The sequence below is a fragment of the Calidris pugnax genome, unplaced genomic scaffold, assembly GCF_001431845.1.
Source record: "Calidris pugnax isolate Ruff unplaced genomic scaffold, ASM143184v1 scaffold89, whole genome shotgun sequence".
In the NCBI taxonomy this organism is placed as follows: Eukaryota; Metazoa; Chordata; class Aves; order Charadriiformes; family Scolopacidae; genus Calidris; species Calidris pugnax.
Window position 1 is genome coordinate 6,736,573 of NW_015090865.1, and position 16,663 is coordinate 6,753,235.

The 16,663-nt window shown below is 40.4% G+C and overlaps 1 protein-coding gene across 1 annotated transcript in view; it reads left to right on the forward strand.

Annotated features, from left to right (window-relative positions):
• GLRX3 (glutaredoxin 3) overlaps positions 1–15,483 on the forward strand; it is a 15,648-nt gene extending 165 nt beyond the window's left edge. The window contains exons 2-12 of the mRNA XM_014945219.1: positions 2–19; positions 4,980–5,088; positions 7,711–7,785; positions 8,397–8,598; positions 9,515–9,687; positions 9,783–9,844; positions 11,213–11,270; positions 12,997–13,049; positions 13,487–13,526; positions 13,608–13,700; positions 15,207–15,483. Of these exons, the coding sequence (XP_014800705.1) occupies positions 2–19; positions 4,980–5,088; positions 7,711–7,785; positions 8,397–8,598; positions 9,515–9,687; positions 9,783–9,844; positions 11,213–11,270; positions 12,997–13,049; positions 13,487–13,526; positions 13,608–13,700; positions 15,207–15,257 (934 nt within the window). The 3' untranslated portion in view covers positions 15,258–15,483. The remainder of the gene's footprint in view (position 1; positions 20–4,979; positions 5,089–7,710; positions 7,786–8,396; positions 8,599–9,514; positions 9,688–9,782; positions 9,845–11,212; positions 11,271–12,996; positions 13,050–13,486; positions 13,527–13,607; positions 13,701–15,206) is intronic.
• Positions 15,484–16,663: the final 1,180 nt, after the last annotated feature.

The following is a 16,663-nucleotide window of genomic DNA, read 5'->3' on the forward strand; positions in this document are numbered from 1 at the left end:
TGCTGCAGCAGAAGGACGGGTGAGCCGGGGCACCGCCGGGGATGGCGGCCGGGGCGGGGCGCGGGGCGGCCAGTCGGGCGCTGAGGGAGCCGGGCCCGCCGCCGCGCGTTTGGGCCGAGCTCGGTGAAAGGCCGGGGTGTGCTGAGGGAAGCAGGCCCGGCGCTGCCTCAGAGCTGAATAAAACCTTCACGGAGGAACGAAAAGCACCGAAGCCAGTGATACGAGAAGAGCTTCGGGTTTGGTTTTTTGGCAGCGTATTTTTTAAGGACCCCTTTTGTGAGGGGGGGTCCTTTTAAGCACCTCCCGGGGGGTGAGTCGCCGGCCGGGCAGGGCTCCTGCAGCTGCAGAACCCGCCTCAGTGGGCGAGTGGCAGGAAAAGGACCCAAAACAGAGCTTTCATTCGCCCCAAGAATTTTCTTTTTCTTCTGAGCCCTAAGGTGTCAACACGACAAACACAGACACTTACTGTACAACGTTTTCAATGAAAACAGCATTATTAGGTTGTTTATTGATAAACAGCGTGTCTCTTAGGTTGTCCAGCTCTCTTGCCACAGGGCTGGTTTCTCATTAATCTGGTTTTCTGCTCTAATAATGAGTAACGGGTGTCTTTCCATTGGTGCCTCAGCATGGACAGCTGATTCTCTGCAGGCAGCTGGGCCCTGGGCAGGGGCTGTTGGTTTGGTAGGAGAGGTGTTGGGCACTGATCCTGTGGGGGAACACTCTGCCCACACCTGGCTTTGGTGAGAAAAGGCTGCAGTAGGATTGCTGCAGTGGCAGAGGAACAGGGACTCGGGTGCCTTAATGAAGAAAGACAGGTTGGGTTATGGCCTTTCCTTGTTTGTCCTGTTGAATCAAAGGCGTGGTAATTATTGTTACATCTCTTAATCCACTAACTGTGTATGTATTTAACTAGGTCTTGTCAGGCACGTTAAAACTGCTGCATAAAAACATTTCCACGTCATTGAACTGCTGAGTTAGCAAGTGGCCTTTAAATGAATAAGGAGAGAAAACCAATTTAAATGACTGGTTTAAAAAGGATGATGAAATTACCAGCATCACGTTCCTAAAGACAGTGTAAGGAAACATGGAAAAATTTCCGTTATGGGAAGAAGAAACTAGATTCTTCCAAACTTGCTGCATGACTCGGTTTTCTTTTCTGGAGTTATTCAGCTGAATTGTGTGGGGACATCCCAGAGGAAGGTCACACTCTCATACTCCATGAGACACACTGAAATGAAAATGGCTTCAGGAACAAATACAATATTTTGAAGTCATTTTCTACAGAACCCTCAGTAATTCTCTTATGACCTTTGTCCACAGAATGTCATTTAGTTTTCTCTTTAATGGGCTTGATCATTTTATGGATATTTTTTTGGTCCTAAGATGAATTGATGGTACTGATAACTCTTCTCCTCTACTTCATTTCAAAATATTTGGCTTTGTTTTTTTTTGTTACTGCTAAGAAACCAAACAAACCTGCACTCACAGAGCATAACAAATCCCTCAAATCATAGTTATGCTTTTAAAGATCTCTCTGTTTCTGGATGGTGGTAGAACTTTATATGCATTGGCTCACTTAAGGTACCTTCTATATTTAGATTTTCAGGTGAATTTGAAAATCAATGGTGTAAAAAAAAAAAGTTTTAAACATTTACTTAATAAAGTAGGAAAGGAGAAAGTTTCTTCAATGAAATATTTTTCTCTTGAAAGGTAAAGCTTATGACAAAAAACGTGCTGAATTTTTAAGGCTGGACCTAATGCTATTTTACTGCTATTTTTTTTCCAGATGGAATTCCTGATTTTTCCAGACTAATAGAATTATTGCTGATCAGCTGCAACTGTTGACAATTTCATAGCAGTTCTTGTTTCAGAAAATTAATCTTTCTGACATCAAGTTCTTAGTAAGCTTTGTGTTATGGAATTAGTGTAAATTTTGATGTAAAAAAAACCCCCAGTATTTAACTTCTCTGAGCTTCTAATGGTGTCAGTAAACAGCACATATATTAGGGAGGATATTGGAGGAGGACTCAAAATTGGTGTCTCGGGTGAAGGCTGTGATGAGCAAGTACAGGAAGATCCATCCTGGAGCGAAGCTCTTGACAGTTCGTTTCATCAGAGCTTGGTCTCCTCAAATACTGAACTGCTGCTGCTTTTTTCATTTTAAAATTTTAATTCCATTGTGACTGGATATTCTCATACATACAAATGATCCCCCCTGTCCCCCAAACCTACCTAATTATTTTCACCTTATTACTTTGTGGCAAAAATAAAACGTTGGTTGCAACAAGGGGACAGCACTTCCAAGGGCTTGTCCCCACTGGCTCCAAAGTCCTTAAACGGTGTGTGGCTGACTGGGGTGTTGGGAAGAGCTGTGTGCTGGGAGGGTAGAGAAAGCTCCTGCAGGAGGTACCTGTGCTGCAGTCTGCCTCTGCCCCACACACAGCATTGCTATAAAAGTTTACGTGCCAAAACAGAGTTTTGCAGTTAAAGTTTTACTGAACTGCTGTTAAGATGTGGTCTCAGCTGTCTCAAGAAGTCCATACCACGTCCCATTTATTATTTTGAGGTTTACTCTTTTTCAAAGTTTGTCTAGATTTTACGGTTGCAAAGAATGAACTGAGCCAATATCTCCATATTTATTGAACTTCTATTATTGCTCTGTAATCTGTTATGTTACTTACAGTACGTTTTGGAAAAACCAGCTTGTAAAAACAAGTAACGTGGGTTGCCTGTCAGAAAGATTGTAAATACTTAGAAAATACTTGTATCTTGGCCCAAAAGGAGGGTGACCTTGGGAATGTTAATTTTCTGGATGTGCCTATCAGGGCATTGCTGTTTTGGTTCTACAGTCAATAGGCTGTTTTAAAGGCATACTGTGTGAAATGTATGATACATCCTTCTGGTTTTCCTTTGCTACTAAAGTTTAAAAAAAGTTAAAGCTAAATTTTTTTTTGGCTCACAGCTTTTCCTCAAAAATGGTAAATATAAAATGATATAGGAAGAGAAACTTTGGGACTTGTCATAAGCTTTTGTTACAATCCCTTTTTATATATACTAGTTGAGTGTTTAGAAATATCTTGGTTGAATGTAAGAAATACTTGGTGTAGAATCACTTACATGATTCATTTTGCTAACTTTATATTTTCTTCTGCTCTTAATGTTTTAACTTACTCTGGCTGTTTCTCAAGTTGATTTGAAAGCAGTCAGATACCAAGAGGGTGGTCTAATTGCAAAAATTAGACTTATTCTGTGAAGGAATTTGTCACCCTCCCAACACCCTTGATATGAATTAATTTAGAGTACATTCTTCATGAGGATAAACCATAAGTGCATTGCAGCTCTGTGTTGGTAAGGAAAGAAAGGGCTCTGATGGAATGAGGATTAAATAAGCAGGTGATTATTCCTCCTCTGCTTGTCCTGAGCTGAGGTTGCTGTGATCAGATGAGTCCTGCTATGCTTCCCAAATTAAATTGAGCACTTGTGAAATACTTGTTGGTAGCGGGGACGGGTGTGTGTTCCTGCCTTCAGTGAATGGAAGGAAAATCCATCATGTTATTTATTAGTGCTTTGGCCTGAAGTGCAGCCACTCAACTGCTCATGTTCTCTGTTCTCCTTCCTTCCGCTGCTTGTTTTTAGCCAGTGGAACTATTCTCTTCTCCCACTTGCATCTCACAGATGTGAAAGTTATGCTTTTAGATGTACAGGCATTGGGCAGTCGCAATGACACCTTTGTTCTCTGTAATTGTAAAAGCTGCAGTAGTTCTTAACTAGATTAGACTGTTTTGTCATAAAACGTGATGTAAAAAAAAACCCAGTATTTAACTTCTCTGAGCTTCTAACGGTGTCAGTAAACAGCACATACGTTAGGGAGGATATTGGAGGAGGACTCAAAATTGGTGTCTCGGGTGAAGGGTGTGATGAGCAAGTGCAGGAAGACCCATCCTGGAGCGAAGCTCTTGACAGAGTTTTGCAGTTAAAGTTTTACTGAATTGCCACTAAGATGTGGTCTCAGCTGTCTCAAGAAGTCCATACCGCATCCCATTTATAAGTAAAGAGTAAATCACTTAAGTGAGACTTTACTGGGGTTTACATGTCAATTGTGAGCAGTGGAATCAGTTTGAAGAAGCTTTACAGCTACTTTGATGTAATTAAAGAGGTGGTTTCCCTTTGGGATGGTTGCTGCTGGTGACCTGTATAGGAGGGGAACCTGTGCAGGAGAGAGCTCAGGAGAAGATGTCCTGAATTGTGCCTGGGCTCAGGTCTGCATTTGCGAGGCTGGCACTCATGCAACAAGGCATTTCTGTTTTCCTGCAGTTTCAGTTTTTACTGGTCTGTAAACTCTGCTGGTTTTAATCAGCTTTCAAAGCAGAACCACGCTCTGACTGATGGCATAATTAAAAAAAAAAAAAAAGAGGCTATCCTGTTATATTTCTACTGAAATTTTCTAGAATTGCTTTGGGAAACAGAGTTTCTGAATGTTAAAGTTCTGTGTCTGAACTGAATGTAGTGCTGTATTCAGAGTGTGTGGTCAGATACCAGTTCTGGTATGAGTGTCACGCTGCCTGCATAGCTGTTCACATTCATACTGAACTGCCAGTATTTGCTAATAAAAGACATTAAAGAGCTGCTACACTATGGTTACGTTGATTTCTCTCTCTCTAAGTAGATTAAAACTAGTCTATTAAGTTGCTAAATTTTTTCGTTATCCCTTATTATTTAGTGGTTTTGGCTTCAGCAAACCTGGAGATCAGAATTGAAAATGAGATGCAAATGTCTTGTGGCTGTTCTCACCAAAGCACGTTTCTTTGTGCTCACGAGGATGACAATGTGGTACCCAGCTCGGTGGGATTTCTGTTCACATGTGGGGCTTCTCATCATCAAATGCTGGGTGTAATTAATACCAAACATTCAAGGGAACTTTATTGAAGCTGGATGAGCACTAAGAAGTTGGAGCTAATAAAAGCTTTTTTTATTTTTAGGTCCCTCGTAGTTGTCCACTTCTGGGCACCGTGGGCTCCCCAGTGTGCTCAGATGAACGAGGTCATGGCAGCACTGGCAAAGGAGCACGTGCAGGTGACGTTTGTGAAGGTAAGTCAGGTGCTTGGGCTTGTTTCAAATAGAGGAGAGCTGTTACTGCAAAGCATGTGTAAAATTGGACAAAATACGGGTAAAGGTGTTTCTGAGGTTCCTTTATGGCTTTACGTGGAGATTTCATTTGTTCCCCTGATGTTAGTGCTGAGCTAAATAGATCTCAGAATTCCTAGAGATTTTTCTGTCTGATACTAAAGATGAGCAATGATCTTCATGAAGTTTAAAGGAATGTAAATTAAACTCTGTGCAACGCTGGACTCTGGGGTTGCAGTGGTGTGTGCTGGGTGCTATAAACACAAAGGAGCTGCTCTGTTTTTGTGAGATCATCTGCACGTCCTGGTAAGAGAACCAGTGTGGAAGGAAAAATGACCGCACTTCATCAACATGCCATTCCTTTTAAAACAACTTTCTCTTGTTAATGAGACTCTTCTGTGATTATGAGGGCAGGGAGTAATGGAGCAGCCAGCTGTGTGTGAGTGTTAAATTTGATTTCTTACAGCCTTTAGGTTTTGTGGGGTTTTTTTTTAATGATTCCTCTCAGTCGGTATTTCTCTCTATGAAACAGAAAGGTGGAGGTATTCTACTGGTGGTATCTTATTACTTAGAGCTTCAAAACACTAATTTTCAATGTTTTGAAAATTCATGATGCTTACATTATGTAGAATTGCTACAGCTTTTGTTGGGCCCAAGAAAACTTGAGAACTCTGAGTTGTCTCTTTATTATTCGTATTTATGTATTATTTATTTATAACCCTTATTATTCTGCTGCAATTTATTTTTTTAATAACAGTTCAAAGTGATCAAGTTTTGCAAAACTAAGATAATGGCACATTCCCCTCCCTGCCCACCCAGACATTACTTGTTTAGAGAAAATAAACTACTGAAAGACTTGGGTGGATTTTTTTTTTTTTTGCAGAGGGTGGAGTGGGGCTCCTCATGGTGAACGTATTTGATTTTGGAAGTTCTTTGTGGGATTTGGGGCTATATTCCAGAACAGCCAGAGTCTCCTTTTAATTGGCAAGAACCTGTTAACTCATCAGATGGTTCCAGACGACTGCCCGAGAGCAGGGTCTTGCCCTGCAAGTCATAAACCACTCCATTCGGGAACAGAGCTAAGGAATAATGACAGGAACTTCAAAATTGCCAATAAATCTTGAAGTCTTTCTAAATTCAGTTTCTCATTTTAGTTGTTGCATGGCCTAACTGTAAGATCCTTGGCTTGGTTAAAATGAAAGTGTTGTCCATATCCAGAAACAGTTAGAAACAAATGTTTGGGAAGTTGTACCACTAACAGCAAGTTATTGAAATATGAATCTGTTCTGTATGCGTGAGCCTCACCAGAGGGGAACATAAGTATCCCAACTAAGTAGGAAATTTTACTGGAAAAGAAAATTAATGTTATAGGTAAAAGTTATTTAATCATTTGCCGCTTGAAAGAGAATAGATAATTGGAATCTATTTACAGTTTTCAATTTATAGCTTAGATTTCTTTGTTGTTCCTGTTGGAGCATTGATTTACAGAACTGGGGGTGAAGCTTGGACTCTCACTTCTGACTTACTCTGGGGGATTGCTTCTGGATTCAGTGATCTCATTAGGGGGAACAAATCAAAACATGGTGTAATACTAAAGTGTTCAGAGGGTCACTACATCACATGTCAGTTCATAGTGAGAACAGACACAGTATTTTCTGGAGTGTGTAAGGGTGGGTAGGGGTGGGCAGGAGCAAGCTGGTAAGTAGTTCTCTCGATGCTTGTTCATGAAATGTCACTGTACTGTTTGTCGAATAAGAATTTGAAAGGCTTTTTCTTCTGTACACTGGGTTGTAGCTTTCTGTTTGAAATATTTAGAACTATTACTACTTTTTTAACCATAAACTCAGATATTACAGAGCTTGTGTCTTAAACAACCTTGTACTAGATCTCTCACCTAAGGAAGCTTTTAGTCTATGCACAGAAAACCCTCAAATTTGAGTTAATGAGAAGATATATTTTGTTGGCAAATGACATGATATAATTTCAAAGGATGCGTTTGAATGCTGAATAAATTGAGGACCAATACTTTCGCCTAGCTGGCAGCCTTGCAGGAGTTAAAGCTGAGATGTAGCCATCAATAGCTTATTGAAGAAACACTCCTTTTTTGCTTCATAATTTGCAGAAGGCTGCAAATGTCAGTCATGATGTACTGCCCCTTGAAATTAGTCAATAGAGCAAACAGCAAGGATTGCTGTGGGCAGAAAATAAGCACTGTAATCATGACATAACTGGGGTCAATGATTTATGGATTTCAATATAGTAGTAGCTGCATATGATTGAAAATTTACTAGGTCACTAGTGCACCAAAAATTTTATTCGTAGCCTCTGGGCATCTTTTGAAATGTGCAACAAAATAAAAACCTCTGAACCTGTTTTGACACTGTGTAGGCTCAGTGGATGACACGCCAACCCAGTGAGTCTCATTTAAATGCAAATGTGTCACAAACTTCTGCATCAAATCCTTTTAAAATGTATAAAATGCCGAGAAGAACATTCTAGACAGGATTGACATCCACAGTCCAACTTTAAAGAAGATTATGAAAATAATCTTTTTGTTTTGGTTTTTTGGGGTTGTTTTTTTTTCAGTTGGAAGCTGAAGCTGTGCCTGAAGTATCTGAAAAATACGGAATTAGTTCTGTTCCAACGTTCTTATTCTTTAAGGTAAGAGAAACTGGATTTAAGAGGAAAGGGATTCCATGTGGACTCTTAATGCGGATACTTTTTTAATACTACTACCAGAAAAGCAGAAACTTAAGAACTTTCTCAGTGAAGAAACACTTGCGTATCTGATTTAATTCTGTCTAGTGGAACCTAAAAAAGTGGATAGAAATGGTTCTTGTGCTTTGTATGTAACATTTCAGAGCTTCCTTAATTGCTTTGGGATTATTATGGAGTTGTTTTAGTTGTTGTACCTTGTACTGGGTCAAAAAATTTCCAGTAGTATTTCCTTGCCTGGCTGTGGTTCTGCAGCATGGCAGAGACCCAAGGAAATAATCGTGTGGTAGAAATGATGAGTCTGGGTCACGTTTGTCTGCGATAATAAAATTAAAAATATCTTCTTTAATAAATTCTTCTGATGGCAAATTGGCTGGCATTAACAGGCAACAGAATGGTACGAGTCTTGGAACTAAAGTCTGGCTAAAAGATCAATACACTAATCCACCCTGCACCCGAAAATCTATACTTTATATGGTGGCTTTACTATTCCTTTTATTACAGTACAAATTCTGAATTTAATCCTTTAACACGAGCCTGTGTTCTGGTTTCTGTAGAATTCCCAGAAAGTGGACAGGTTGGATGGTGCCCATGCTCCAGAGCTGACCAAAAAGGTGCAGCGCCACGCGGCCGGCGCTTCCCTCCCCCCTGCCTCCAGCGAGGGGGGGAAGGAAGATCTGAATTCGCGCCTGAAGAAGCTCATCAACGCTGCACCCTGCATGCTCTTCATGAAGGGGTCCCCCAAGGAGCCCCGCTGCGGTGAGGAGTTCCCCAGGTCCTGTTCCCCTGTTCCCTGTCAGATTGACCCAGTTGTGGGGAGACACATCCTGTGCATCCCAGCAGTGGGCAGGGTGTTTGCTGGCAACTGTATGTTGTACGTACGTTGTATTATTTCAGGGATTCCTTTGGACTGTGGTTGTGTTTGTTTATTTGCTGCATCAATGCTGTCATTATTTGGGGTGTTCTTATTGTGAATCTGGAGAGGCATTTGTGATCATCTAGATAACCGCTTAAAACGTTCTGTTAGGGGTTTAATTATTCCTTGTAATGCCTGTATGGCATTTCTTCAGAAATTCACCCTAAATCTTTTGTTACGAAAGTGAAACTGTTGTGGCAGTTTATCCGGAAGCCGAGCGCTTCCAGGCTGCTGCCAGACCCTTCGCAGTGGAACACAACCAATCAATCTTTCTAGTTTGCATGTAATTGCCTACAGCTAAAATAAAGCTTTTTTTTTTCTCCCCAGTTCCTTACAGTAGAAATGAGTTAATATATTGGCGGTGGAATAACCATCAGCAATCAGCCTTTAGCTGTTTACTAATGAACTCCCAGATGGATGAAAAATTTCAGAATCTGTGTTTTACTCCAGGCTGTACATGAACTTAACGCTTCAGCTGTAGAAAGAAAAGCAACTTAGATGCTGTACATATAAATACTGCTACTTCATAGCTCAATAAATTGCAGATCATGAAAACTGCAGAAAGCCCTAGTAAAAATCCATATTTCAAAAACTAATAGGTGGTCTTGCAAGCTGAAATCAAAGGTTATTTTTCTATAGCACTTTGATTCTTTTTCCCATTTAAAGCGGCCTTATTTTTTTTGATTCCTTATTAAAGCCTTAAAGCGTTGTCTTTCCTCTTGTAATAGTAAGATGTAATTCCTCTTTTTGTGTTTGCAGGTTTCAGCAAACAAATGGTGGAGATATTGAACAAACATGGTATTTCATTTAGCAGTTTTGATATTTTTTCTGATGAAGAAGTTCGTCAGGGGCTGAAAACATACTCTAATTGGCCAACTTACCCGCAGTTGTACGTAGCTGGAGAGCTGATAGGTGGACTTGATATTATCAAGGTGAGAAACGGAGAAATTCTTAATCTTGTTAGTTGTCAGAAGCATGGGTTTTCTTGCTTTTTATGTCTGATTTTTCTTCTCCCCAATCTCCTCAGGAGCTTGAGGCGTCTGGAGAACTGGACACGGTGTGTCCGAAGGCGCAGAAGTTGGAGGACAGGTGTGATATATCATCTCATTGTTTTAAGGGTGCCTATTTTTGAGGTTTCCTGTGTGTTCATTTATATAGGGGGAACCCCCTATAGAAGTTCCTGTTCTTTGACTTTATCAGAACTGTGTCAAGATTTTCTTTAATCACAGAACTCCTGCAGTTGTTTAATATGTTCTATTTTCTATATAGGAGGCATCACTTAATATAAAGCTATAGTGCAATATCTGTATTAAGCGACGCTGTTTCAATTGGCTTTACTTATTATATTTGTTAATTTTTATTTGTAGCAGGTATATATAGTTTCCTTATTGTCTCTCTCAAGAATTTATTATTTAAAGATAAAGGAGAAAACAATTTTCTAAACATTAGTAGCTTTTGGTAGCTCTATTTGGCCCAGACTTCATAACTGTGATGCTGCTGGAGAAAGTGCCTCTGCTTGTCTCCTCGTTTTTCCTGCTGACTTGTGTCCTTCTGCTCCTGTTTGCTTTCACCTGGTGGCACGACTGTGCTGTGTCACTAGGAAGTGTGCTGCCTCCTGAGTCAGATCTAACATCCAGAAACCAATTTGTCTGTCTCTAACCTTCCCGTGTGAAGATTTGCTCGTGTTGGAAGTTCTGCCCTGCCCCAGGGAGTCAAGCTCCAGATTCACTGAATTTCACTGAATTTTCACTGAATTTTTAGAGTTGGAAGGTACCAAAGAGATCATCTAGTCCAACTTCCCTGCTAAAGCAGGATTGCCTAGAGCTTGTCAGAGCATTCCTGACAGGTCCTTCAGCTGGAGAAGTTCCTAGATGTGGCTTTTTTTCCTAGTTTTTGTGTGAATTTTGTCTGCTGTTAAGGTGTGCAAAGAGGGTCTGGCTTCCCAAGAAGGTGGCCAGGAACTTGAAGGCAAATAGTTCCCCTCTCGCTGTGTGAGGACGGCAGGAGCAAGTCCTGTGGTGCTCTGGGTGTGACTGGGTCTGGGTCTTTGCCCTCTCAGCCCAGTAGGTATCTTACTCTGCAAGAGACATTCTCTCATGGAGAATGAGAAATGCTCGGTTATTATAGTCAGTATGTGAAAAGCAGTATGTCAGTAAATATAGACATTGTATTCAAAATATCCTAAAATTACATTTTTCCTTAAACTTATTGCTGCTTGGCACTTAGAGGTCAATCTAGAAAAGTAAACTATTGCCCTGAAAGTAACAGGATGGTTCCACCTCTTTCACTGGAGTTAGTGTAAGAAATTCAGATGAACAGAGGTGCTTATAATGCTGCTTTAAATGCACTGGGTGAAGCTGTAAGTTGCTGGCTTTCCACTTTTTATTTTCTTCTCGAAGGAAATCTTGGGGTGATAACTGAGCTGGTTTATGTCTTTCTGTTTCTTGCCTTCTCTAGGCTTAAAACCTTGATAAACAAAGCTCCTGTGATGCTTTTTATGAAGGGAAGCAAACAGGTAAGATTAAGTTTTATTTGATAAGTTATATTACTTTATATCTAAACACTTTTTTAAACAGTGCCGATTTCCTTCTTTTCCTTGCTGAATGAAAACGAATGGTGCTGGGAAGTTTGGTACTTGTCTCTTATTCTGTGCTTCTGTAATCCCTGTTTGACCTGCTGGAAATGTGCTGCTGCCGTGCTGATAGCTGTGTGAAATGGGGGATTTGCTGCCCTGCAGCCACGTCTGTCAAGTCAGCTGCAGCTCAGGAACGAGTGGAAGAATTGAGCACGTCCTTTTGGTCTTAGTTATTGATAGTCTTTGCAGAGAATGGATTTTCTTCTGATGCTCTGAGTGCTTGCCCCTGCTGACTGTCCTGCTTGAGGCATAGGCTTTGATTATTGCCCAAAACTCTATCTCTGGACATGTTATTTCTTGAAACTTCACTCTGACCTAATTGGGGTTGGGCATCCTGTCCTTTGTAATTTCTCTGACTTCGTTACGCTTTCACAACTGCCTCTGAAAAAAAGCTGCTAGATGTTTTTTTAAGGCTAAAGTATAATGCCACATACCATAAAGAGCCACTGCTCTTCTCCATGCATGGAATGGGCTGTGCCCGGTGTCTTTGAGCGGCAGTTAATTACCTTGCTCTCTGAAATAAAGATAGTGACTGTGGACAGACAACTGGGAACAGTGAGGATTACAAGAATAACACATGTCTGTAAGGCAGAAGGTCAGCCTGTTGCTTTGTGTTGCACACTCAGAGTAACCAGGGGATAAATTGTTCCCTTTTGTAGTTGGGAGAGGCGTTTGTAAGGTACTTTTTTAAAGGGAGACAGAGACAGGGTCTGAGCTCGCTCATCTGGCTCCTCTTTCCATTTCCTGTGCTCTTTTATTCCCTGAGCCCTCTCTGTGTGTTAACCACAGCTACTTTAAGAGTGTAATAGACTGTTTTACTAAGCTGTTTGATGGCCACTGGAGCCCTGTGGCTTGTGCTGGAGCAGTGAGGAGCTGGTGGGGCTCAGGTCTCCTACCCAGATGTGCTTCTGGCTCCTTTAAAACCCGCGTCTTGCCTGAAGAAAGCAAGAGTTTGGGCAAGTTGCTTTACGTGTTTTTCTTGAGCTACTAGTGGAGTGAAATCACCAGTAAGAGGAGATAGACACTGCATTTTTAATCCAGACTAAAGCCTGATGGGTGTTACACTGTCATTATGAAGAGTTTGCAGTAGATACTTTGAAGTTTTAATTGCAGTTGGGAGCCCGTTTATCAGCTGACCATAGGTTGCTGCTCTCACTGAAATGGAAACTGAAGGTGTTGTGTGTCTCAAAATAAAACACAGCTGTTTTCCAAACCCATATAAGGCATTTGTATCCATCCCACCTATGGCTTTGGCTTTCTGAATGTTTAGAAAATAATCAAGCCTAACTAGTTTCGGAGATAGTGTTGCCAAACCTGGGAAACAGAGTGGCCTGGTATCATCTCACACCACAGCTGAGGAAAGCATTTAATATCCTCAATGTTTTCATTTATCTCAGCAGAGTATATAAAGAGAGAAGCATTCAGTACTGTTTAAAGCTCAAAGAACATAAAAAAGAATGAAAAAGGGATTAGCGATACTGCTCATCCAGTAAGGTCATCGCTAGCAATAAATTGGTAATGGCTTTAGTGTAGCTTCAGGACCTGGAATGTTGTGGATTAAATGTAGCAGATATATGTTTTAACGCCTGTGTGTTTTGCATTCCAGATGGCAAAATGTGGATTCAGCAAGCAAATTATAGAAATCATAAATAGTACTGGGTACGTAAGTGGTTTTTTAATTATTATTTAATTTGGAGAGCCAGTTCTGATTCAAAAAAAATGCACTTTTTTATAAAAGAGTTTGGAAAATATTAGTGGAAGACTTCGCCAAACCTAATTTTCTTTGTTTAAGAGTTAGTTTCCCTTTTTTTAAAGTAATAGTGAATGGAATTATTTTCAACACATTTTGGCCAAACAGAGCCTAAGCTACACAGCGTATTTGTTCCCTGTGTTACGCTGTCATCATTTGTTTCCCATGAAACTAGACATTCTTTACGTTACAATTTGTGCATAAAGCATTGACTTTTTTACCTCCTCTTCCCTGATAATTCTGGGTGATTTGAAGCAGTCTGGTAAGCGTACCCCGTTAGAATTTCCAAGGGTCTTGCATTGCAAAGCCCCACAGCAGATGACTTTGTTGTTGTTTTTTTTTCTAGTGTTGATTACGAGACATTTGACATACTGGAAGATGAAGAGGTAATTAATTTTTCCATCATTAAGGCTTTCTTTGTTGCTTTTACTAAAGTTGAAGTTTACATTTGGGATTATTGTTTGTAGGTGCGGCAAGGATTAAAAACCTACTCAAACTGGCCAACGTATCCTCAGCTGTATGTGAAAGGTGAACTCGTTGGAGGCCTGGATATTGTTAAGGTAGGAATGGGAGAATCTTGTTTGACATGTAAATTGGCTGTTTGTTTAAAACTATAGAAATGTTTTCTGCCCACGAGACAGAAATTGTGTGTATTGCCCCTAGATCCTGAGAGCGAATGATTTGGGTGCTTTTCCTGTGACTTCTATTAGCTCCACGTCCAGCAGAAAGGGGCTTTAAATCTCTGCTGTTCTCACATGCTGAGATTTAGCAGTGAAATGTATTTTCTTGGCAGCAGTCAGTTACTGTTACTGTAAAGACCATTTTTCCCCCATGGGTGCATTTTTACAGGTTTCTCTTCCCGGTTCTACTCCTGACATTGCTTTTCTCAAATAAGGTGGGCAAGATGTTGGGGTTTTTTGTTTTGTGTGTTTTTTGTTTTTTGTTTTTTGTTTTTTGTTTTTTGTTTTTTGTTTTTTGTTTTTTGTTTTTTGTTTTTTGTTTTTTGTTTTTTGTTTTTTGTTTTTTGTTTTTTGTTTTTTGTTTTTTTTTTCCTGGCAAAGAGTCTCATTCCTGGAAGAAAGTAAGGTTTATTGTAGTTGTTTGAACAGACCCTGAAGCAACAAAAATAGATCTGCATCTGTTAGTGTGGTTTTTGATTTTTGTAACAGAGCAGGCACACTGTTCTAAACCCCAAATACTCCTGAGCCCATTCTTGTCTGAATGTTTTATAGCCAATTCCTCAGACGTTGTAACTCCTGGGAAGATGCAATCAATAAATCTCATTTAGTTCTAAAAATACTGGTATTACTTAAATTATATAGATTACTTTAATTTTATTTATTTAACAAGCGTGTGGGATATTTCAGTCATCATTAAGTGTAGTCCTGGGCATTGCAGAGATGCTGCAAAATGCTCCTCTCACTGGTATTTAAATACATCTATTTGTGTTGCTGGGCTGTGCTCAGCTCCCACCGACTGCCTTGTGTGGGGAGATGAACGTTGTTGGTATTTTAACATGCATCCTGTACTGTGGCATAATGCAGAATGGAACTGAGACGGTGTTTCTCTTGTGAGGTGGGAAAATAATACATACTCCACAATAAGTTGTTTTAAAAGCATTTCTGGTGTTACTGGTCTCTTTAGTAAGTTGACAGCCTTATAATTTGAATTTAAATCATCAAGATAATATAAATAAGCACCTCTTGCTTAGATCTCTCACAAATCTCTTACTGCTGTGTTTGTTTTAATGTCTGGTACTAACGAGATCTATCTGGGGAGGGTCATTTTTTCATTTTGGGTGTTGTACTATTTTGTGTGTGCCTAAAGTATATCTTGGATTACATCTAGCAGGAGATAAACCAGGGGATTTCCCTGGTAAAGCTGATGATAACCAATTCTTTTGAAGGTGTATCTTTTCACTAAGTTCCCTCTCTCACCGAATATTCAGAAAATAGAATTTAAATGCATTTTGGAGTTCAATGTGCTGGTCAAGAGGGACCTCTAGTGGGTCACCTGCTGCATTCCCTCCTCCTCACACCAGAGTAACTGTCTGCGTTTCCTTGCAGGAGCTAAGGGACAGTGGTGAATTGTTGCCTGTTCTGAAGGGAGAAAATTAATGGAGAAGGACATCAACGGGAACAGAAATACCTGGAACAATTACTCATTTCTAGCTTACATTGGAGCAATACACGGCGTAGCCCCGTGGAGCCGATCCGGGTCGAATACAGGCTGTTCTGTGCTCTCTCTGTTTCACAAGACCCTGCTACGTACAAGAGTGGCTTCCCCTGAAGATATAAAAATGTGAAGATCTTCAAATCCAATTAAAATATAATGCTAAAGAACTTTGGGGTTGTTATTGCACTCTTTCTGTGTATTCATTGCACCTAGGTGTTTAAGATGTGAGTAACGACACCACTATCCGTTGCAGGACAATAGAGGACTTAAATTGCATCTTTTTTTTTTTTGGGCTCAGCCCTCGTTAGGAGAATATTAATGAGTGTACCTCTGGTAGGAGTGTACCCATTGCCTGTCCCTCTTAATAATTGTTTTCATGTCTAGTGAGCGGGAAAAATACTATTGAAACCTTAATCCGGTGCCCCATTAGGAAGGTGTTATTAATGAGCTTCAGCTGTACACTGTGCATCTTCATTATCTAAGCAGGTACAGTAATTGTTAATTTCAGCTGTTCAGCCTATTTTAACGTAGCTTTTTGGACGTATTTAAATTAGGGTGGAAACGAGCCAATAAAGCCAGTGATGAGGCCAGTCTTTTGCTGTATCCTCAGCGCTCCTTCAGCTGGAGGGCAGGGTTTGCTTTCTGGGCTGTGACTTTGGCAGTTTACATCACGAGTCCTTCACTTCTGTATTCAGAAAACTTAATCTTTTTAAAATTGTTGCAGTGCCTGTAAGGCTCTGCGATGTTCCGGGCTGTGGTGATGGGCTGCAGCGCAGCTGCACTCGTGAGTGTGTGCAGGAGGGTGTTTCTCCTCCAGGGAAACAGGTTTTTGCTTTCATTTCATTCTTGGCGTTCCGTTCTCAGCATCAGCTGAGATGGGAGGTGGTTTTATGTCTGAAATACTGCAATATTGGTGGTTAATTGCACACAGACTGCTGTGTGGGACAGAACATGAGCCTAACTTCACTGTGAAATTGTGAGTTACGCTGGTTTAAGTGCTTTGGCCGTACCCAGTAATGGGGACCCAGCAACCCAGTAACCATGGTGCAGAGGGGTCTGGAGCCTGGAGAGGAGGTGAGTGTGGAGAAAAAGGTTACAGAATTCACTTACAGAATCCTTAGTGATTGATATCTAATTCAGTCCCAAGTGTTAACTTTCTAGGAATAATTTTAGTAATTAAAACAAAACAGTATATGCTATGACTTCAGTTTTAATCGCTATAAAAAAATCTTGTCCCTTTCCTGAAAACAAGCTGTAATTAATCTCTCAAAGTGAATTGTGAATGTCAGGAGTAAGTGTAACCTACTTCAGTTAAAAAAAAAAAAAAAGGTTATACCAAAAAGTAACG